Source organism: Camellia sinensis, chromosome 8, assembly GCF_055761805.1.
Source record: "Camellia sinensis isolate YWXY chromosome 8, ASM5576180v1, whole genome shotgun sequence".
NCBI classification, from domain to species: Eukaryota; Viridiplantae; Streptophyta; class Magnoliopsida; order Ericales; family Theaceae; genus Camellia; species Camellia sinensis.
This window is the reverse complement of record NC_138968.1, coordinates 181224080-181246550: the sequence shown is the minus strand read 5'-3', so window position 1 is coordinate 181246550 and position 22471 is coordinate 181224080. Positions and strand designations below refer to the sequence as shown.

General features: G+C 36.7%; 1 protein-coding gene and 1 long non-coding RNA gene across 10 annotated transcripts in view; one reads left to right on the top strand and one right to left on the bottom strand.

The window, feature by feature from the left end:
• Nucleotides 1-22471, bottom strand: part of LOC145797354 (uncharacterized) — a 72265-nt gene that overhangs the window by 9603 nt on the left and 40191 nt on the right. The gene's annotated exons all lie outside the window — the stretch shown is intronic.
• On the top strand, nucleotides 70-22225 carry LOC114324024 (putative disease resistance protein At1g61300). Of its 9 annotated transcripts, none has more exons than XM_082884277.1 (4): nucleotides 70-283; nucleotides 2303-2390; nucleotides 18870-21903; nucleotides 22081-22225. In XM_082884277.1, exons 3-4 carry the CDS (start codon nucleotides 18884-18886, stop codon nucleotides 22085-22087), a joined length of 3027 nt encoding a protein of 1008 aa, XP_082740403.1. In that variant the 5' UTR covers nucleotides 70-283; nucleotides 2303-2390; nucleotides 18870-18883; the 3' UTR covers nucleotides 22088-22225. The 9 variants fall into 9 exon arrangements, with proteins under 9 accessions (XP_082740403.1, XP_082740396.1, XP_082740397.1 ...); XM_082884271.1 differs by adding an exon at nucleotides 2977-3046 and having other exon boundaries at nucleotides 71-283; nucleotides 18870-22156; XM_082884273.1 differs by adding an exon at nucleotides 2910-2982 and having other exon boundaries at nucleotides 71-283; nucleotides 18870-22156.

Sequence of the window (22471 nt, the reverse complement as noted above, 5' to 3'; positions counted from 1 at the left end):
AATACAGAGAATGAAACCAAACATTTCTCACATCTTTTCTTCAATTAATGCTCTTTTACCGCAACTTCCAGGAAGGTAGTTTTTTATTTTTATTTTTATTTTTTTTATTTGCATTTCTTTTTATTCCAGTTCCCCTTTTATCTTTTCTCTGTCCTGAGAAAGCTTTGCAAGAGGAAAAACATTTGTTGCTTGTCTTGTTTTTTAACGTAGATTTACTTCTGAGCCATCCATTGCAATCTGTTTTGATCTTTCAGTAAAGTGTGTCTCCGCTTTCAAAGATCAGGTAACTACCACCAAAGCATCTCTTGAGAATTTTTTTTTTCATTTTTCATTTTTTTAATTTGTAATTTATTTATTTTAAACTCTCTTGCATATGTTTGATTTTTTGCTTCAAAGGATGCTTAAGCCTACTGTTCTCTTCTGCTTAGGCCGGATCTGCTTGCTTTTAATTTCTGGGTTCTTTCTTAAAAGATATGGTAATAGGATGATTGATGATATCTTTCCATCTCTATGTCTATTATATGTGAATTTGCAATATTGTATGCTGGTTTGCGTCCTTCATTTACAACATATCAACATTTTTTTCCTGTAATGTTATGCTGCCATGATGGTTATTATTTTTAACTTTTTTTTTTTAAAATTATTTTTTATTCCTACAATATTATGTTACTAAGGGCATCTCCACTCCAACCCTTACGCAAATCTGACTCAAATTTAAATTTGAGTAAAAAAGTTACTAAAGTACTCTTTAGAGCATCTCCAACGGTGTACCAAATGTTTCACCAAATCTGAGTAAAAAATGGGTCATTTCCTTAATTTGATACTTCGCGCTCCAACGGTTCAACATCAAATCCGTTTCATCAAATTTGCGCTGGGCAACCGGTTGGTTGACCGGCCGGTCAACCGGTAACGGCAAAATTTTTTTTTTTTACCGGTTTGAACCTTTTTTTTTTTTAACTTTTTGAACTTTTGGTGGTCGACCACCTAGGCAAAATATATATATATATATATATTTTTTTGGACTGGTTTGAACCTTTTTGTGAACGGTCTGAACTTTCTCCGGGGCGACCGGTTGGTTAACCGGTTGGTCAACCGGATGGTCGACCCGTTCGTCTCATCCCAACGGTTAGGAACAGTGATTTGGTGAAATGCTTCACCTGCACTCAGTTTGGTACCATTTTTGCTGAATTCTAGATTTGATATCGATTTGGTGAAACCGTTGGAGCTTAAAAAAGTGACTTTTTCACCAAATTTTAAATTTGATGCCAGGTTTGATTCACCGTTGGAGATGATCTTACACCTTTACTCAAACTTATCCTAAATTACCCCTAAAAAGGGGCAGAGTATGATAAAGTTATAATGTTTTGCAATAAAAGTTACGAATATTTGTGTGATTTTTGTTATGGCGAGAAAGTTTGTGTATAAAAAAATTATGCTTTGTGTTTCGTGTGTTTAAGTCGTGTTGGTGTCCAATACATTACATTATTAGAAAGTGTCCGTATTTTTTAGATAAAAATATTCATTATTTTCATTCATCAAGGGAGAAAATTTTACAATACACACCACTAAAAAGGGCATGCGATATACCTTTTTGTAACTTCACTATGATAATTTGTAACAAAATCAGCAAAATTCATAAATTTGCTAACCACAAAAAATGCTTTACTATCTAATGATTCATAACATAACTACAAGTTTTGTAACATAATTATAATGCCCTTTTGCAATTATATCACAAAAAATTGGAATTTTTTTTTCTCTCAATGATACGGGGATGCGTATAGGAGTTGGACCCAACTAAAATTTTCACACGAGCTCCACATATGTTTTTAAAAATCTGTAATACATGATTATGTCCTATGAAAAATGAAATGCAATTTTGTTTATTTTGTGTTCTAAACAACCAACTTTATTTTTTTCGCGCTTTTACAAATTATTTCTTTTACTTGAATTCAATCATTTTTCTTTTAGATTTATTGTGAATGTTCTAATCAGCGTGGTGTAGAGATTGATATAATTGTTTGAGAGTAGACTGGTGTAGAATAATTTATATTTGATAAAAATAATTACATATGTATTTATTAGGAGAGCTTGGTTCGATTACATTAATAGTAATTGCCTAGCATAAATTTCGTAATAAAATTTAAAGTATTTTAAAGACAGTAATATTAAAGAATGTATCATCGAACATACTAACTAAAAGACAAAAGTTTGCCAGAATCCCAATACTTGGCATGAGAATGAGATCCACTTAATCGATAATTTTGCATATGTTCCACTTTTGACTTGTTGCTTTTAACAGCCATCATTTGAGGTAGCAATTTCTACATAAGCATCTTGGATTTCAAAATCAAACAGCCTAGAAATCGATCACCCATACAAATTGGCAGGTAATGTTTCTATAAGAAAAAAATGGTTTTTTGGTTTGAGAATTCAATGAAAATTGTTTTATTATGTTGACTTCATGAATGAGATATTGGGAATGGTATATAATTACCTGTCTCACATTGATTGTTGAGTAATGCATGATGAGTCTGAAAGCATATTATGCCAAGGATGAATGCTTGATGAGTATGAAAGCATTTCAAGCATACTATGCTAAGAATGAATGCTTGATGAGTATGAAAGCATTTCATGGTGTTTGATGAGTATGAAAGCATTCTAGGGTGTTTGATGAGTATGAATGCATTTCTGTAGAACTCCTATTAATAGGAGTTATGTTGGTTAGGAAAAGAGAAAAAGAAAACCAACAAGAGGAATAAGGAAAAAACCCCTCCTCTCTCTCCCATTATGTATAAAAAGAGACCTTCTTTCTTGGATTTTCTACATAGATTTTTTGGCTTCCATATTATACAGTCAGTTTGCTGTTAGTATATTTTTACTGTGTGAGAGAGTGCTGCCATTGTCAGTTCGCTAGAGCTTAATAGAAGGTGCTTCTGCGTTAACGGACTCTAACCGTCGTATCCTGGGAGACAGATGCCGGTAAACCTCGAGCACCCTCGATGAGGCGGCAAATCTGTTTTAAAGAAACTGTGGTATCACACAGGTTTCAAATTGCTTTCTTGTCTTATTTAAGTAAATTATTTTAATATCAAGTTGTAAATTCCAGCATGTTTTAGTCTATAATTATTTGTTTCATAATTTAATCTAATTATATGAATCTGTTTATAATTATTTAAATATGCAATTTGTACAACAATCTTAAAACAAATTATATGTTTCCCATGATATTAGATTAATTTGTTACATTAGATTTGCTTCTGTTAGTAATTTAGGATATAAAAGAGATTCATAGTATTTAATCATATTATTTTCTTGGAACTTTGTACATAAAAATGAATTGTAATTTTGTTTCCCATGATATTAGATTAGGTAAATAAAAAAAAATAAAAATGAATTTGTTTTCCGAAAACCAACGGGTTTTTCCAGAGAGTCGACAAACGTTTTGTACAATTCCCTAGGAGTGAGTTCCTTCTACTTGCTGTTTCATGTATATTTCTGATTGGGAATTCAATTACTAAAACATTTCTCATATGCATGTGTATAGTTCTGTTTCTCACATGAAATTCATGATTACAAATTGTAATTTTGTGACTTCTATTAACTAAATTAATTTATTTAAAAAAAAATTATGCATGCTACTGTTTTGTTTTCCGAACCACCTGTAGCATATATAAAAACCGAAACTGTTATGTAGTACCTGATTAGGCATTCAAACTTATTGAAGTAAAGTAATATAGTGTTCATGCTGTTGGGCTGTAGTGTGTCATTTCCAGTTTCATACGTTTATAACATAAACTACATGCTCATTATTTGGTTTTAATATTGCTATCTAATATAGTTCAATTTTATTTGTATGATTCCTAATTTCCTACCATGATTTGCATGCTTCTTTATTTTATAATTTTGTAATATAATTTACATACTCATGAGTTTCTAGTTGTTTAGTTAAAATTGACATGTTAAATATGTTCAGTTGTGTTTGGTGGAGCTTTCTAACTATGATTTGAGAGTATGAGTTGTATTTTGAGTTTGTGAGTTTTGGAATTATGATTTGAGTGTGAAAAATTTGTTTGGTGCAAGAGTTTTGAAAATAGTCTTCAAAAGAGTTTTGAATTGAGTGGAGAATTTTTGATGTGACATTTGATACAAAAACTTACAACTCATACCCAAACATACAACTCAAAATTCTATTAAAACACATAATTTTTTTTTTAAAATTTAGAAAATATTTTTTTTGAATATATAAAATTTAACAAATCAATTGCAAAAAAAAAAAAAAAAAAAATTCCACTATTTCGGTCAACTGGCCGAACGACGTGGGACGACCGGTTAGGCCAAATTTCAAAAAAAAAAAATCGAAAATCACGCTTTACAGAGAGTTTTCTGCAAAGTTTTGTGTTTGTTGTGGAAAACTAGTTCCAAAACTCTATCTAAACATGATGTTACAATGTGGGGGTAGAATTAGGATTTGAAAATCCTTCCAAACAGAGCCATTTCTACTTTTCTAGTTTAATTCACATGTGTTTTAGAACGTAGATTTGTAAGATAATTTGCATGTTCTAAATTTTCTAAATTTTGGTTTATGTTACATGCATATTTTATTTCTAGAATTATTTTAGAATTTATTACATGATAGAATTATTTACATGTTTACTGTGCCAATTAATTTTAATTTAATTTTGGAGTTATAAGGTTTTTGTAACTTGTCTAACTAAGCATGGAAAGGAATTTTGGACCAATAAGAATCCTTAATTGGATTGGTTTATTATTCTTTATATTTGAAGCAATTTGTTACTTGTGTTTTAGTAGTAGTTTTATTTCTACTTTATAATAGTTTCACCATAGTGAAAGGAAAGGGGGAATGAAAGAAATTATAAATCTTCGGGTTTAGAGAAAATCTTTGGGATTACTTTTATTATTCCCAAAGTGGTTTGGTTTTCTGTAATAGAAACCAAAATTTAGTCTAAGTTTTCTATAATAGAAACCAAAGTTTAGCCTTGGCAACTAGGAGTGTAAAAATGTCCGGTGGCCAGGGGTGGGCCCGACCCCAACCCGAACCGTTGGGCCTGCACCATCATTTTGAAGCCTAGCCCGGCCCGTGGCCCAGTCCATTAGCCTGCTTTTGGCCCACTCAAGGCCCGGCCTGGTCGACTCGCCTAAAGCCCAGTGTTTTTTTTTGTGGAAAATAATAAAATTTTGGTAAAAAAAATTTAAAAAAAGCAAAAAAAATGATCAGGCCCACCCAAGCTCGGCCCAAGCCCGAGGCCAGGCCAAGACCTACCGGGCCTGGCCCGAGGCCCGAATACTCCCTGAGCCTAGGCCCGGGGTTAGTTTTTTTGGCCCGTGGCCAGGCCTGAATTTTGGCAAGAGCCCGCAAGGCCCAACATGGGCCGGGCTGGGTCAAATTTACACCCCTATTGGCAACTAAGATGGATTTGGTTTCAAACTTTTATGGTTAAAGGAAGTCTTTGGATTTAATTCATTTTATTCTCAAAGTGGTAGAAAATCAAGTTTTGGTAAAGTCTTTGGTCATATTTTGATTATTTCCAAAGTGTTTTGTTTTGAAAAAATAAACCAAATTTTATCATTAGCTAAAATATTTCTGATTTTTATTCAGAAATAATGAGCTCAGTTCTGGGAGTACCGGTTAACTTTTATGAATGGTGTAATTCTGATAGCAATTTTTAATTATTTGTAAGTTTTGTAAACTTGGTTTGTTTTAACTTAATTTATCCCCTGACTAACTTAATTGTAAATTTGTTTCCTATAGATTAGGAGTCAACATGCTCTTGAAAGTTTTGTCTAAGGTTAACTGGGTCTTAAGTGGGATCGGTGTGACTCCTCCGGTCTTCTTGGAAACTTTTCTGATCATGTTCGATTTTAGGGTAAGTGGTGAGATTAGTTTTGAATTAAATTTCAGACTTCGAGATTTTCTAATGTTAAGTTTAGTTTTTAGAAAAACAAAATAATGAAATTCTATTGTGATTTTTCAGAAATGGCTTCAACGGAAGTTGTTATTCCACCTGATAGCCTTAAGCCTTGCGAGATACTTAAAGGAAAATCTAGAGAGATCAAATGTGATTAAAGATTGCATAATAATATCTCTGAATTAATCAGAGGCAATTAGTATGTTATCCTTAGGTTAACATGTATGATTGCTATGTGATTTTGCTTAAGATTGAAAATGAGACAACCCGTTAAGGTGGGTGAATGTATTTTTTGAATTTTTATAATTCTGAATATATTCTTGAATTCGTGGCTCGTAGTGAGTGCAAGATTACTGATCACAGAGATAGAAAACTAATGGTTCCTAAGGGGTGTTAGACCACTGGTTACACAATTATGAAATTGTGATTTCTAGCAGTGAACAAATTACTGATTACATGTTAAGACATTATGGTTCCTAGTAGTGGAGTGACTACTAATCATATGTCAAGACATGATGATTCTTAGTAATGAAAGAGTCTACTGATCCTATGTCAAGACATTGTGATTCTTAGTAGTGGAGTGAGTGACAATGTCTTGATATAAGATCAGTAGACTCTTTCATTACTAAGAATCATTATGTCTTTACTAATCACATGTCAAGATATTGTGATTCCTAGTAGTGAAAAGTCTACTGACCACATGTTGAGAAATTAATGATTCATAATGATAAGATTACTGGCCATGTTATGAAGTTTCGAATAGTAGACTATTGAACACTGGATTTGTATTTCCTGATAGTAAGACTATTGACTTCAAAGTGACTTCTTTGGACCAAACATGTTTTGGTGCCTTGACTTCAGGAAAAGAACAGACTCTGAGTGATGCCTTGTTTGTGCCGGACATTCGTAAGAACCTTGTCTTGGGGTCTCTCTTAAGCAAGCATAGCTTCCGCATGGTGTTTGAGTCTGATAAGGTCGTCTTGACCAAGAGCAGAGTTTATGTGGGTAAGAGGTATATATCGGGCGGTATGTTTAAGTTCAATATAATGACTATTATCTTAAAAATGAACGAGAACTCTTCTTTTTCTGCTTATATGCTTGAGTCCCCTGAATTGTGGCATGGTAGATTGGCATGTGAATTTTGACTCTTTGCGTAGATTAATCAAGTTAGATCACATATCATCTTTCAATATTAATCCAAATCACAAGTGTGAAACTTGTGTAGAAGCAAAATTGACTAGGATTTCATTTCATTCTATTAAAAGAAGTACCGAACCTTTAGATTTAGTACACAATGATGTGTGACTTGAAAGTCGTACAATCACGTGGTGAGAACAAGTACTTCATCACTTTTGTTAATGATTGCACTAAATTCTGTTATGTGTACTTGCTAAAAAGCAAAGATAAGGCGATTGATAAATTTATTCTTTTTAAGAATGAAGTTGAGAATCAACTAAGCTGAAAGATCAAGGTTTTGAAAAGTGATCGTGGTAGAGAATATGAATTGCCGTTTATTAAGATTTGTGCTCAATCCGGAATTTTCTAGTCAAATGGTGTTACTGAGCGAAAAAATAGGACGTTGAAAGAAATGATGAATGCAATGTTAATAAGTTCTAGGTGCCATAGAACTTGTGGAGGGAAGCAATTCTCTCTGCGAATTATATTCTAAATAGAATACCTCGGAAGAAATGGACAAGATTCCATATGAATTATAGAAAGGTCGCAAGCCTTCTTATAATATCCTACAAATGTGGGATTGTCTGGCAAAAGTAGTGGTACCTACACCCAAGTGGGTTAGGATAGGTCTGAAAATCGTGGATTGTATATTCGTTGGTTATGCACAGAATAGCAGTGTATATAAGTTTCTTGTGCACAAGACTGATATTTCAGATATACACGAGAATACTATAATAGAGTCAATGAATGCGTCTTTCTTTGAGGACGTGTTTCCTTGCCAAATTTAAAGAGAGAATCGAGGTTTTGAGAAAGAACTTGAGGATGATCCTAGTGATAGTGATCAAAATGAAAAAGTAGATGAGCCAAGAACGAGTAAAAGGGCTAAGACTTCCAAGTCCTTTGGCCTGGACTTCTTGACTTATATGTTAGAGAGAGAATCTCGAACTTTCCATGAAGCTGTGACTTCACCAGAAAGTCCTTTGTGGAAAGAAGCAATTAAAAGTGAGATCGACTCCATCTTACAGAACCATACCTGGGAGTTGGTTGATCTACCCTCAGACAGTAAGGCCTTGGGGAGTAAGTGGATCTTTAGAAGAAATATGAAGGTCGATGGATCATTTGAAAAGTACAGAGTGTTAGCATAGTATATTATTATCTGAGCTTTTTTTGGTTTGTAATTATTCTATGCCCTCAGGGCTCGACTTGTAATTGTCTCATCTTGTAAACCCTAATCTTCATTTATAAATAGGGGATGATATTCTATCAAACCCTAACCTGGTTACTCAAGCTTCATGGTATCAGAGCAGAACCTCTAGGGTTTCAGCTCACCCTCGTTGGTAGGCCTCTACACCAACGACACTCTACGGTTCGAAGCTTACTTGGGTGGATCATCTGCTGCGTCGATCTTTGCTTCGTCTTCATCACTCAGTCGCCTTCCTCTGTCGATCGTCACTCAACTGTCTCTCAGTCGATCGTCACTCAGCCGCCTTCCTCAGTCGATCTCCTTCATCTTCGTTCATCAGCTCATCAGTCGATCTCGTCAGCCGCCTTCCTCAGTCGATCTCCGCAGCTCGTCTTCCTCACATCGTCGATCTCCTTCATCTTTGTTCGGTTGGTATACTCTCATCTCTGGCATACAAAATACCTCATCTCTGTTTGGTATATATGTCGTGTATACACATGTATAAATAAATAACCTATATGCCTGTATCCATACCAATACATATATAAATAAATAAATAAATAATTACTCAAAAAAAAACACAAAAAAACACAAAAAAAAAAAAAAATTATGGTTTCTTAATTTTATTATGCCTTTATAGTGGTCATTGTGCCTATTCTTTTACCACCACCTTCCGGATTTGTGATTACCACTAGTTTTGTTTCGGGTTCGGTAGTATTGTATCCATGGCAGATTCCACCAATGTGTCCCCTACTTCTCAAACACCAAGGAGTGAGAGTCTCATTATACCTACTACCATGACTGAGAACCCCAACCCTAGTTTGAAAATCACCACCTCTCTATTTAATGGTCAGAACTACCTAGCATGGTCTCAAAGTTTGACTATATTGTTGAAAAGCCGAGGGAAGATGGGGTATGTTGATGGCAGGATACAGGCACCTAGTACCACTGACTCGAGTTATGACCAATGGGAGATTACCAACTCTTTGATTATGCGTTGGCTTATTGATTCGATGGTTCCTAAAATTGGTGAGGGCTACTTGTCTATGGAGACTGCCAGGATGTTTGGGATGCTGTGGCTGCCACCTATTCTCGCAAATGGAATTTCTCACAGGTATTTGAGTTGCGCCGCTCTATTGAGAGCTCACTTCAGGGGGAGCAGACTGTTCTTCAATATTTCACTTTCCTCACCAACGGCTGGAAACGCTTTGACCACCTAGAAGACTATAAGCTCGTTTGCCCTGCTGATTCTATCGAGTACAAGAAGTTCATTGCACGGGATCGGGTCTTTAAATTTCTGGCAGGCCTAAATGTGGAGTATGATCTAGTTAGGGGTCGAGTTCTGGGTATGGACACTCTTCCTTCACTTTAGGAGGCATTTGCCTATGTACAAAATGAGGAGAGTCGCCGGTTTGCTATGATGTCCCCTGTCTCTACTGACCGCTCAGCATTACTGTCTACTCCTCGAGATGGCCTCAGCCTGACTCCTATCCTTCCATCTGCTGCTAAGGAGTCTGTATTCTGTGATTATTGCAAGAAGTCGCGGCATACTCGTGAGACGTGTTGAAAGCTTCATGGGACTCCATCCGGGGGTCGAGGTGATCGGTCTGGTTCTCGAGGAGGTCAGTCAGGCCAGTCTAGAGGACGTGGTTCCTATTCCCGGGCTCATCAGTCTAGTGCCGTTGATACACTTGATTCTAATTCTGCTTCTGTTGGCCAAGCTTCTGATACTGAGCTGGAGGATACTTTGCACCAATTGTTGGACCGCCGGTCTTATACTGCTCTCAATACAGCTTCCTCGTCCTTTGCCCGCTCAGGTAACTTAACCTCTTCTCCTTGTGTTTTCTTGTGTCATAAGTCTTTGCCTTGGATTATTGATTTCGGTGTCTCCGATCATATGTCTGGCTCCTCTGATCTTTTCTCTGTCTATAAGCCCTCTTCAGGTAAGGACAAAGTTAGGATTGCAGATGGTACTGTTTCTTCTATTTCTGGAAAAGGTTTAGTCCAAGTCACTTCTACCATACATCTATCTTCTGTTCTCCATGTTCCTAATTTTTCTATTAATCTGTTATCCTTGAGTCGTTTTACCTAGGATTTGAATTGTAGTGTGACGTTTTTCCCTGATCATTGTCTTTTTCAGAACCTTGTCACGAGGAGGACGATTGGCAGTGGTAGTGCAGAAAATGGTCTCTACTTCCTGGATCAACCGGACAAACTTGCTTATTCTTCCACCACTTCTTCTACTACCCCCGCTGATTTATGGCTGTGGCGTCGGCGTCTTGGGCATCCTTCTTTTTATTTACTTAAGCATTTATTTCCATCTGGTTTTGCAAATCATCATGTGTCTGACTTTCTTTGTGAGTCTTGTCAACTTGGAAAACAACACAGAGCTTCTTTTGCTCCCAGTTTGAATAAAAGTTTAGTTCCTTTTTCATTAATACATTCTGATGTTTGGGGTCCCTCTCGTGTTATGTCTGTGAAAGGTCATCGATGGTTTGTTACATTTATTGATGATTTTTCTCGTGCTACTTGGGTGTATCTCATGAAAGATAAGAGTGAGGTTTTCTCTGTGTTTCGCAATTTTCATAAGATGATTTGTACTCAGTTTGGGGCCACTGTCAAACTATTTCGTTCCGATAATGGCATGGAATACATAGATTCTGGGTTAGGACAATATTTCTCTTCTCATGGCATTATTCATCAGACCTCTTGCACCAATACCCCTCAACAAAATGGGGTGGCGGAACGCAAGAATCGGCATTGTACGGGAAAGAAATAAACCTTCTCGTATAATCCTGTTGACTAAGTCCGCGCTCCTCTGTACGACGTCGCTTTGTCACCTGAAAACACAAACGTGAGCTAGCCGGCGGGTGTTTGCCGGAAACCTCTCCGATGCCTAAGTCAGCAAACTTGACAAATAGACAAAGCTCAATGTATTCAGAAAGCAAAATTGTGTGTTGTGTTACCTCCTCCAAGGTGATGTTTGTGAGCTTTTATAGGTTTCGAATGGCACAATCCTAGTAGGACTTTTATTTCTCCATGCAGAGTCCTCCTAGGATTCATACTCCTAAAGGATAATGCTTATCCTTTTACACCCCCCCACTGCTTAAACCAAGTGGGATGGTTTTTACCACGGCCGAACTACCATATGACCGAAATAAAACTGGCTATGCTGAGCCACAGAGTAGGCCGAACTATCTTTAGCTCGGTTCTTTCCTTTCTACTCCCTATCTCGGTTCTTTCATGGACAAACCATGGCACGTGGACCGAACTACCGAGTAGCAAGGTACTGACCGATCTACCCAGAATACGTCAAAGACCGGTCTAACTCTGAGACCGGCCTAGCTCTAAGTTGTCCGGACCGAAGTAACTTTACAATTCTTGGGCCGAAGTAGCTTTATCTCTCTTGGACCGGAATAACTTTGCGGCCTTTTTACCCAGTCCTTCGCACTTTGGGGCATGAAGTCCATCTCATAGCTCGGCCCAATTTTCACCAAAATTACCCTATCAGGCATCTTCTTGACATGGCTCGGTGCATGTGTTTTTCTATGAGTGTGCCTCGGCCCTATTGGGGTGATGCTGTTCTCACCGCTGCCCATCTTATTAATCGTCTCCCTACCCAGGTCTTGCAAAAACAAGCTCATCTTCACGTCCTCCTCGGTTCTCAGTCCTTGTTTTCTATTCCTCCTAAAATTTTGGTTGTGTCTGTTTTGTTCGTAATCACTCTCCTTCTCGTGGTAAGTTGGACCCTCGCTCCCTCAAGTGTGTTTTCCTTGGTTACTCTCCTACTCAAAAGGGGTATAAATGTTACCACTCTTTTTCTCGTAAGTGGTTTGTGTCCATGGATGTTACTTTCTTTGAGTCCTAGTCCTATTTCTTGTCCTCTCCGGTGTCACCGTCCTCATTTCCGGGGGAGCCTTGGTGTGAAATGAGTCCTGTGCTTTCTATGGTGGACCCAGTTGTTCCTGCACCACCCTCTTCTACTGTGCTTCCTATGGTGGAACCAGTTGTTCTTGCACCACCCTCTTCTACTGGGACTATAGAACCCAATGTCACCAAGGATAAGGACGAGCATGTTTATGTCCGGGACATAGACAGACAACAAGTTAACTGGATACAAGGGACCACTTCTGCTCCTCCACTGCTATCTCCTGCTTCTGATGAGAGTCTAGGTAACTTTGAATCTCTTGAGTCCATTGATCTTGACGTTCCTATTGCCAAGAGGAAGGGTGTGAGATCTTGTACTCAACATCCTATCTCACAGTTTGTGTCCTACTCTCATTTGTCATCCTCATATAGAGCGTTTGTGTCCAATATTTCTTCTGTTAGCATTCCTAACCATTTTCAGGATGCTCTTGCTACCTCTGAGTGGAAACTAGCCATGATTGAGGAAATGAAAGCACTTAGGAAGAATGACACTTAGAATTGACTGAGTTACCTACGGGCAAACGACCTGTGGGATGTAAATGGGTATATACTGTGAAACACAAAGCAGATGGGTCTATTGAGCGTTACAAGGCAAGACTTGTGGCAAAAGGGTTTACTCAAACATATGGCATTGATTATCAAGAGACCTTCACACCCGTGGTTAAGATGAATTTAGTCAGAGTACTTCTCTCTCTAGCAGCTAATCTAGATTGGTCGCTTTATCAATTTGATGTCAAGAATGCCTTTCTCCATGGTGACCTCGAAGAAGAGGTATATATGGACATTCCTCCTGGTTTTGAGGATCATCAGACAGAAGGCAAAGTATGCAAGCTTCGGAAGTCATTATATGGTCTCAAACAGTCTCCAAAGGCTTGGTTTGAGAGATTCACTCAGGCTATGTTTAAATATGGCTTCAAACAGAGTCAGGCAGATCACACCTTGTTTGTGAAACATTCCTCATGTGGTAAGACTACAGCACTTATTGTTTATGTAGATGACATAGTTCTTACAGGCAATGATAGTGGAGAAATACCTCTGTTGAAGAAATATTTAGCTAATGAGTATGAAATCAAAGACTTGTAAAGCTTGAAGTATTTTCTGGGAATTGAAGTTGCTCGCTCTAAGGATGAGATATTTATCTCACAGAGAAAATATGTGCTTGACCTATTGAAGGAAATTGGGATGCTTGGCTGCAAGGCATGTGCCACTCCACTGGAACCCAATCAGAAATTGGGGGATGATGAAAGAGGAGAAGCTGTTGATAGGGGGAGCTATCAGCGATTAGTGGGTAAGCTCATTTATCTATCTCACTCCCGTCCTGATATTGCTATTGTTGTTGCTGTTAGTGTGGTTAGTCAGTTTATGCATGCTCCTCATCAGATTCACTTTGAGGCTGTCATGAGAATCTTGAGGTACTTGAAGTCAGCTCCTAGTAAGAGTCTTTATTTTTCAAAGTATGATCATCTTCGTGTGGAAGCCTATACAGATGCTGACTGAGCTAGATCAGTAACTGATAGGAAATCGACTTCAGGGTATTGCACCTTTGTTGGAGGCAACCTAGTTACTTGGAGGAGTAAGAAACAGAATGTGGTTGCCAGGTCAAGTGCAGAAGCTAAGTTTAGAGCTATGGCACAAGGTGTGTGTGAACTTTTATGGATCAAGTTATTGTTGAGTGATCTAGGTATTGATCAGACGGGCTCCATACGGTTATACTGTGATAATAAGGCCGCCATCAACATCGCTCACAATCCAGTTCAACATGACAGGACCAAACATGTTGAGATTGATCGCCACTTCATTAAGGAGAAACTCACTAGTGGTACCATTTGTACTCCTTTTGTCCAGTCTGGTGAACAACTTGCTGACATTCTCACCAAGGGGGTTGGGAATAAACCATTTCATGACATATTAGGCAAGCTGGGCATGAGAGATATCTTCGCACTAGTTTGAGAGGGAGTGTTAGCATAGTATATTATTATCTGAACTTTTTTTTGGTTTGTAATTATTCTATGCCCTCAGGGCTCGACTTGTAATTGTCTCATCTTGTAAACCCTAATCTTTATTTATAAATAGGGGATGATATTCTATCAAACCCTAAGCTGGTTACTTAAGCTTCACAAAGTTAGGCTAGCTATCAAAGGATACAGGCAGCGAGAAAGCCTAGATTACTTTGATACGTATTCACTTGTAACAAGAATTACATCCATTCACATAGTGATTGCAATAGCAACTTTACTTGGTCTGGAAATACATCAGATGGATGTAAAGACAACTTTTTTTAAATGAAGATTTAAATGAAGAAATCTACATAGAACAATTCGAGGGGTTTTCAGCTTCAGGGAAAAATAAGAAAGTCTGTAAGCTTGTTAAGTCATTATATGATTTGAAGCAAGCTCCTAAACAATGGCATGAGAAGTTTGACAATGCTATGTTGTCAAATGGGTTTAAGATCAATGAGTGTGACAAATGCGTTTGTGTCAAAGATACTGACGTAGGTTATGTCATTTTGTGTCTATACGTTGATGACATACTCATTATTGATAGTAATGATGAGATGATTAGAGGTACCAAGAGATTGTTAAACTCTAAGTTTGACATAAAATATATGGGTCTTGCAGATGTGATTCTGGGTATTAAGATTACCAAAACATTTGGTAGTATTGTACTTTCTCAATCTCACTATGTTGGGAAGATACTTAAGAAATTTGGTAAATTAGATACGAGTGTATCTATGACACTGGTAGACTTGAGTTTACATTTGACCAAGAATAATGGTGAGAGTGTCTCTCAACTAGAATATTCTTGGGTCATTGGGAGTTTGATGTATTTAATGAGTTGTACAAGGTCGGATATAGCCTACTCTATTAGCAGGCTTAGTAGATACGCAAGTAATCCGAATGCTGCTCATTAGAAGGGTATAATGCAGGTGTTAGGTTATCTGAGCTATACCTGGGATTATGGGCTGCATTATACCAAATACCCAGCAGTACTAGAAGGTTATAGTGACGCTAATTGGATATCTGATATAAATGACTCCAAATCCATTAGTGGTTATGTGTTTACTCTCGGAGGGGCAATCGTGTCTTGGAAATCTTCCAAGTAGATGTGTATTTCAAGATCAACGATGGAATCTGAGAGTTTTGCTTTGGATAAAGCAACTGAACAAGTTGAATGGCTACGTCAATTCATTGAAGATATTTCACGTTGGCCGAAACCTGTGCCAGCTATCTGTATTCATTGTGATAGCCAATCGGCGATTAGACGGGCACATAGTCATATGTATAATGGAAAGTCTAGACATATCTGTCGTAGATATAATTTCATACGACAACTACTCTCTAATGGAATTAGCTATAGACTATTTAAAATCTAAGGACAACATTCAGATCCGCTAACCAAAAGGTTAACTCGAGAGTCAGTAGAAATGTCGTCAAGAGGAATAGAGTTAAGGCCTTTAGTAAATGTTACCAAAACGGAAAACCCAACCTAGTTGACTAGAGATCCCAAGATCTAGGTTCAAAGGGACAACTTAACTGCGTATAACGGGTAAGTCACTGAATAGGTAAATCCTCTTGCCCATTTCTTTATACAGTGATACCTTGTAGGGGTGGAAGGTTAAGCTAATACTTTTAATAACCTAATTGAGATGAAGAATCAACCATGATATTACTAGATATCTTATGTAGGTCACTTATGTGAGTGCAAAGTAGGGCTGCTTCTTTAAGAATTGATAATGCCAAATTCTTTAAAAACACTCACTGAACCAAGCTAATATTCCAAGGCCATATCGGACACGCCAATGAGAACAAGAACAATGGTTGGAATTACTCCTATGTGAGGTCTATTGTCTTAATTTATACAAACTACAGAACAATTTAAGACATCACGTTCACTGGTCAGCTAGTAAATTCGATAGACTTTTACTACAAAAGGTTCAAGGCCAACAGCTACTTTTTTTGATGTAGAGTTAGTCTGTGTGCTCTCTCTCCGAGTCTTTATTGTTAAATGTTGTCTGTTATTTTTTATTCAGTTAATTTTTATTTATGTGGGGGATTGTTGGGAAAAAAATGATTTTTTTGGTTTGAGAATTGAATGAAAATTGTTTCATTATGTTGGCCTCATGAATGAGGTATTGAAAATGGTATATAACTACCTATTCTACATTGATTGAAAATGGTATATAACTACATATTCTACATTAATTGTTGAGGAATGCATGATGAGTATGAAAGCATATTATGCTAAGGATGAATGCTTGATGAGTATGAAAGCATTTCATGGTGTTTGATGAGTATGAAAGCATTCTGTGCTGTTTGATGAGTATGAATGCATTTTTCTAGAACTCCTATTAATAGGAGTTATGTTGGTTAGGAAAAGAGAAAAGGATAACCAACAAGAGAAATAAGGAAAAAAAATCCCTCCTCTCTCTCTCATTGCGTATAAAAGGAGACTTTCTTCCTTGGGTTTTTTGTACACAGAATTTTTGACTTTCATATTATACAGTTACTTTGCTCCTAGTATATTCTTCCTGTGTGAGAGAGTGTTGTCATTGTTTGTTCGCTGGAGCTAAACACAAGGTGCTTCTGTGTTAGCGGGTTTTAATACCTGTAGCACCCTCGGTGAGGTAGCGAATCTATTTTAAGGAGACTATAGTATTATAAAGGTTTCGGTTTGCTTCCTTATCTTATTTAAGCAAATTATTTTGATATATATATATATATATTATGTTCATCAAGTTGTAAATTCCAACAAGTTTTAGTCCATGATTATTTGTTCCATAATTTTATTCTAATTATATGAATCTTATTATAATTATTTAAATATGCAATTTGTACAACAGTTTCTTCCCTTTTAAATGGATTTTTTTCCCCTTTCTTTTCATCCCACTTGTCTCTCCCCTTCTTGTTAAAGCTTGAAACAGAACAAGTAAGAGATGTAGATAATGATGATTGTTTGAGTATGTTTGATGAAAATGGGTAATTCTGTAATGGCATGCTTGATTGGGTGGATTAGAGTATGGGATTAGGATTATAAATCCGTGGGTCTAATTATCCTATGTTTGTTTTAACATTTTGGTTTAGGATTATTAATCCAATGGATAATTAATCCAACAAATTTGTAGGATTATTAGTAATGGGGTAGGGGTGGGATTTTAATCCAATAGATATTAATCCAATTGGATAGTGAATACCACACTAATTTAATAGAATTATTAATACTTCACTATTAATTTTGTGAATCAAACATGACCTAATGGTATTGGTGAGTATCGTTTGGGTTGGTGTGGGTTTGTAATGGTATTGAGAGAGCATATGAACTGCATAGGGATCGGGTGGGGCCGCTTCTAAATTTTTGAAAATTTATTTTTACGTTTATATTTATGAGTATTTATAAAATACATAATTGGAGGATCCCTTATTTAATAAAAAATACCTTACTCTCTATTTCATTAGGATTTGATAATGTATAAGAAGATGATTTTCAATTGTTTCACATACTAGTTAATAGCATCAAATTCATTGAATTGATTTTTATTAATACAAGAGATAAATGTCAATTTTTTTAATTTTAAAAATCAAATGATATGTATACTTTTTATGAGTAATGGTAGATATCCCTAATTTTCACTTCTAAATTTACCTAAAAATTGATGTGAAAATAAGTTGAGTCTTAATTGATTGATTCCTGAATAAATCAACAACTGACCTGCAATAGTTCATGTTATTTGGGATAAATTTAAGAGTGTTAAGCATTTTTTACTTTTTATTTACCAAATATATCAACTAACAAAATGACTTAAAAATAATAATCTTATTAATTATATAGTGTGATCTGATTAATAGTTCAGAAGTTTAAAAAAAAGACTTATTAAATTTAATTATTTTTTTCTTCATAAAATAATTCCTTCACAACACTTGCGTAATAAATTATCTTCAATTATTATATCAAAACTATCTAAATATTTTTTATACACATTCTTTGGGCCCTCTAAATAAAATTTATGGTTCCGTCCCAATATATAGTTGATCAAAATAGCTTGAAAGAGATTGTCTAGAGCCCATATATATTCGTATATAAGTATTTTTATTTATATTCGTACACATTTTAATTTTTTATGCTTCAATTCTCGTATAAGAAATTAGCATAAAACTCGGCCACAAAGAAAATGCTTTTAAGATGGAAAATGCACTACTTCAGTTTGAACCGATAATGTAATGATTAAGCTTTTTTTTTTCAACTCAACCATGCAGTTATTAATTTTCAGTTTTACAATAATTATTTTATATTTAACATATAGGTTGATTGGGTAGATTTTAGATTTTAATATTATTTTTAGAGTTGAACTTAAAATGAAACTTTAGCCTAAATTCAAACTAGGCCAGACTTCAAACTAACAATATTACATATGAAAAAAAAAAAATTTGTTTGTAAAAAAATGGTTTAAAGAATGGTCATTTGCAAACTATATGAAGAGGACCTCCCGCCTCTCTTTTATTGTGCTTATTCTTCATTTATTTATTTTATTAGCTGGGCAACATCATTGTCAAAAAAGGAACACTAATTTTTTCTTCTACCAAAAGTTGGACCTCTCACTTACTTGCACAATCTTTTGCTCACTAATTTAAGCACAGTTCTGGTTTTTTGGGTATCAGGCAGTGCTATTGAAATGGAGCTGTTGAGGAAATTAAGAGGCCAGGATGAAAAGATGCAAACACTCAGAAACAACTTTGAAGCGTTGGACAGCCGAGCAGTTGACGTAAAAGCAGAAGTAGAAGATGCAGAATTGCGAACAGGAAAGAAACGGAAACATGAAGTTGAAAATTGGCTGAGCAATGTAGAAAGGATGAGAAATGGAGTTCAAAACTTAGAACAAGAAGTACGAGAAAGGAAAATTTCTTTGCTCTTGTTGGGAAATCGTGTTGATAAATTGAATGTAGAAATTGCGCAACTCCGTGAGCAAGGTAGTTTTCAAGGGGGGCTTCTACTTGACGTGTGTGCGACCCGAGGAGAATCTCTGTTGTCAACAGAATTAACAGGCCAAACAGTACAGCAAAATCTGGAGAAAATTTGGGCATGCTTGATGGATGACTCTGAAGAATTACGCATTGGGATTTGGGGAATGGGGGGAGTCGGCAAAACATCTCAGGCTGTGAACATCCATAATAAACTTTTAGAAAACTCTGAAACTCGTGATCATGTCTTTTGGTGTACTGTATCAAAGGACCATGATTATAGCATTGGTAAGCTGCAGAGTGACATTGCTAAATGTTTGAAGTTAGATTTGTCAAATGAGAACGAAGAGAAGAAAAGGGCAGCAGAATTGTCGCAAGCATTTGCAAGAAGGGGGAAATGTGTTCTCTTTTTGGATGATGTGTGGGATAACATTGATCTACATAGGGTCGGAATTCCTAGTGGATGTAAGTTGATCCTCACTGCTCGCTCATTCGATATATGCCGCAAGATGGTTTGCAAAGGATTCAAAGTGGAATCTCTTTCTGAAGAAGAAGCTTGGAACTTATTTTGGGCGAAACTTTGTAATGGGGAGGACACGACACTTTCTCCAGAAGTAATAGATATCGCAAAGTCTGTGGCAGCTGAATGTGATGGTTTGCCACTCGGGATTATTACCATGGCTGGAAGCATGAGAGGGGTGGATGACATTCGTGAGTGGAGGAATGTGATTGAACAACTGAAGGAACCTACCATGGGGCATGAAGATATGGAAAAGGATGTATTACCGTTATTGAAACTTAGTTATAGTCGCTTGAATGGCACAAAATTGAAGGATTGTTTCTTGTATTGCGCCTTGTATCCTGAAGATTGGAACATACCAAGAAATGAATTAATAAGATATTTCATTGCTGAGGGACTGATTGACAGAAGTAAGAGTTTGATAAGACAGTTTGACGAGGGTCACACTATCTTGAATAAACTTGAAAGGTCCTGCTTATTGGAACCTTTTTTTTATGATCATGCATATGTGAAGATGCATGATTTGATTAGGGACATGGCACTAAAGATGACAGAAAATCGATTCATGGTAAAAGCTCGTCTTGGATTGATGGAAATTCCACATCTGCAGGAATGTGCCGGAAATCTGGAAAAGGTTTCCTTGATGTGTAATAACATACGAGAAATTCCATGCGGCTGGTCCATGAGGTGTCATAGTCTTTCGACATTGATTTTGAAAAACAATCTGTTGGTGAGCATTGCAGAATCATTCTTCAAGCATATGCATGCCCTACAGGTTCTTGATTTGTCCAATAATCATAGAATTCAAGTGTTGCCAAATTCCATATCAGACTTGGTGAACCTCACTGCATTGTTGCTTGCGGACTGTATTTCACTCGCATTTGTGCCTCCACTAGGAAAGCTTAGAGCGTTAGAAGAATTGGACCTCCGTCGTACAATAATTAGGGAAGTACCTCAAGGTGTGGACATGCTGGTCAATCTAAGAAGTTTGAATATGGAAAACAAATATCGGCTAGAGAAGATACCAAGTGGGACATTAAGCAGACTCTCCCATCTCCAACTCCTTAGACTTGGACATACACCTGTAGAAATACAAGCAGCAGAGGAATTGGAGGGGTTGACGAAGCTGGAAGAACTTGATGTCCGTCTGGGCGATGTTCATTCTTTCAACCAAATCGTCAAATTTCTACAACACCGTGAGGTGCCGTTGGACAAGTATTTGCTTCAGCTTGGAGTCCCTCCTTTTGATGGTAAAATTTATAGCAAACTCATATCATGGAAGGGGGAAAACATTTCCAAGGGAGAAGATGTCAGTTTTCTGCCATACGATCTTGAGGCCTTAATTATTAGGGATCAATGGTTTAGTAGCGGCTGTTTTTGTGATGTTTTCCCGTCATTTTGGGGTAATGCAAGACACCTGCAGTTTTGTAAAATTTTAAATTGCGGAGGGATAGAGAGCATCGTGTCCGGTTGCTCCTGCTTCACTTTCTCGTCTTCATCCCGCAATGAGGAGGAGATAGAAGTAGGTGATGATCAATTAGGAGAGTCCTGCAATGCCCCATTTCAAAGCGTTCAGAAATTGATTCTCTCTCGTTTGCCGGATCTCAGGGGCCTAATTGGGTGGGAGAAGTTGGCGGGGTCCAGGTTGGCGTTTGGAGTAATTGCACCTCATGGCACCTTTTCCAATCTTAGAAACTTGGAAGTCTGGAATTGTCCCAAAATGAAGAGCGTGTTCACGCCTGGCTTGCAGCTGCCACACTTGGAACAGATAAAGATCAGAAACTGCAATGAAATTGAGGAGATATTCGATGGTGCACGTACCACTCTCTCAGAGCTAAATAGATTGGGTCTTTCTTGTTCTCTATCTGAATTTGAGAGCATCTGCGAAGGAATGGAAACAAGCTTCTTCGGAAATAATTACGATATGCCTTTCATTCTTCCCAAATTGAAGAGATTGGAGCTTGATTCTCTGGCGAAATTGGAGAGCATCTGCGAAGGAATAATGGTTTGTGATTCCATTAAAGAAATTAATATAATAGAGTGCCCCAAGCTGAAGAGGCTCCCTTTGTTTTTGCCCATAGATAATAATGGACAACCGTCTGCTCCCATGACTCTTGAACAGATCAACGTCAGTAGCAATGACATAGATTGGTGGGAATCACTAGAGTGGGACCCTCCCAATACCAAGGATGTGCTTCGACCCTTTTTGACGATGAGCCAGGATTCTCTAGAGTATTTTTTTTCTAAAATTTTCTAGAGTGGTGCATTGTGTGGTTGAGATTTAATGATAAGTCACATCAATTTTTCAACATTAAATCTCAACCACACAATACACCACTTTACGAAACTTTAGGAAAAAACCACTCTAGAGGATCCTTGGTGTTTGACGATAACGTGATATTTCAGGAACAATAATGTTTGGTGTCATGAAAATTTTTTTATGAAAATAATCATAAAAATTTTGTGACTTTTGAATTACACTTAAAATAAAGCATTACATATTAATTAAAGTAATCTAAAAATCATAAATTTTTCATAATCATTTTCATAATTTTTTTTTACCCTTTTTACGCTTTCACCCGTATCAGAGTTGGAAATTTTTTCATACGTTAGCGGGTTCTTCTTGTTGAGCTTTCTCTTTACTTATGATAGAGTTGCACTTTGACTTGATCCAATATTAGTTTAGATTTGGGCTGAAAAAGCAAATTTAAATTTGTCTTATTATTTTTTTATTTTTAAATAACTAAATCTGTATCATTGGATTAACTCAAAATGTATTTCC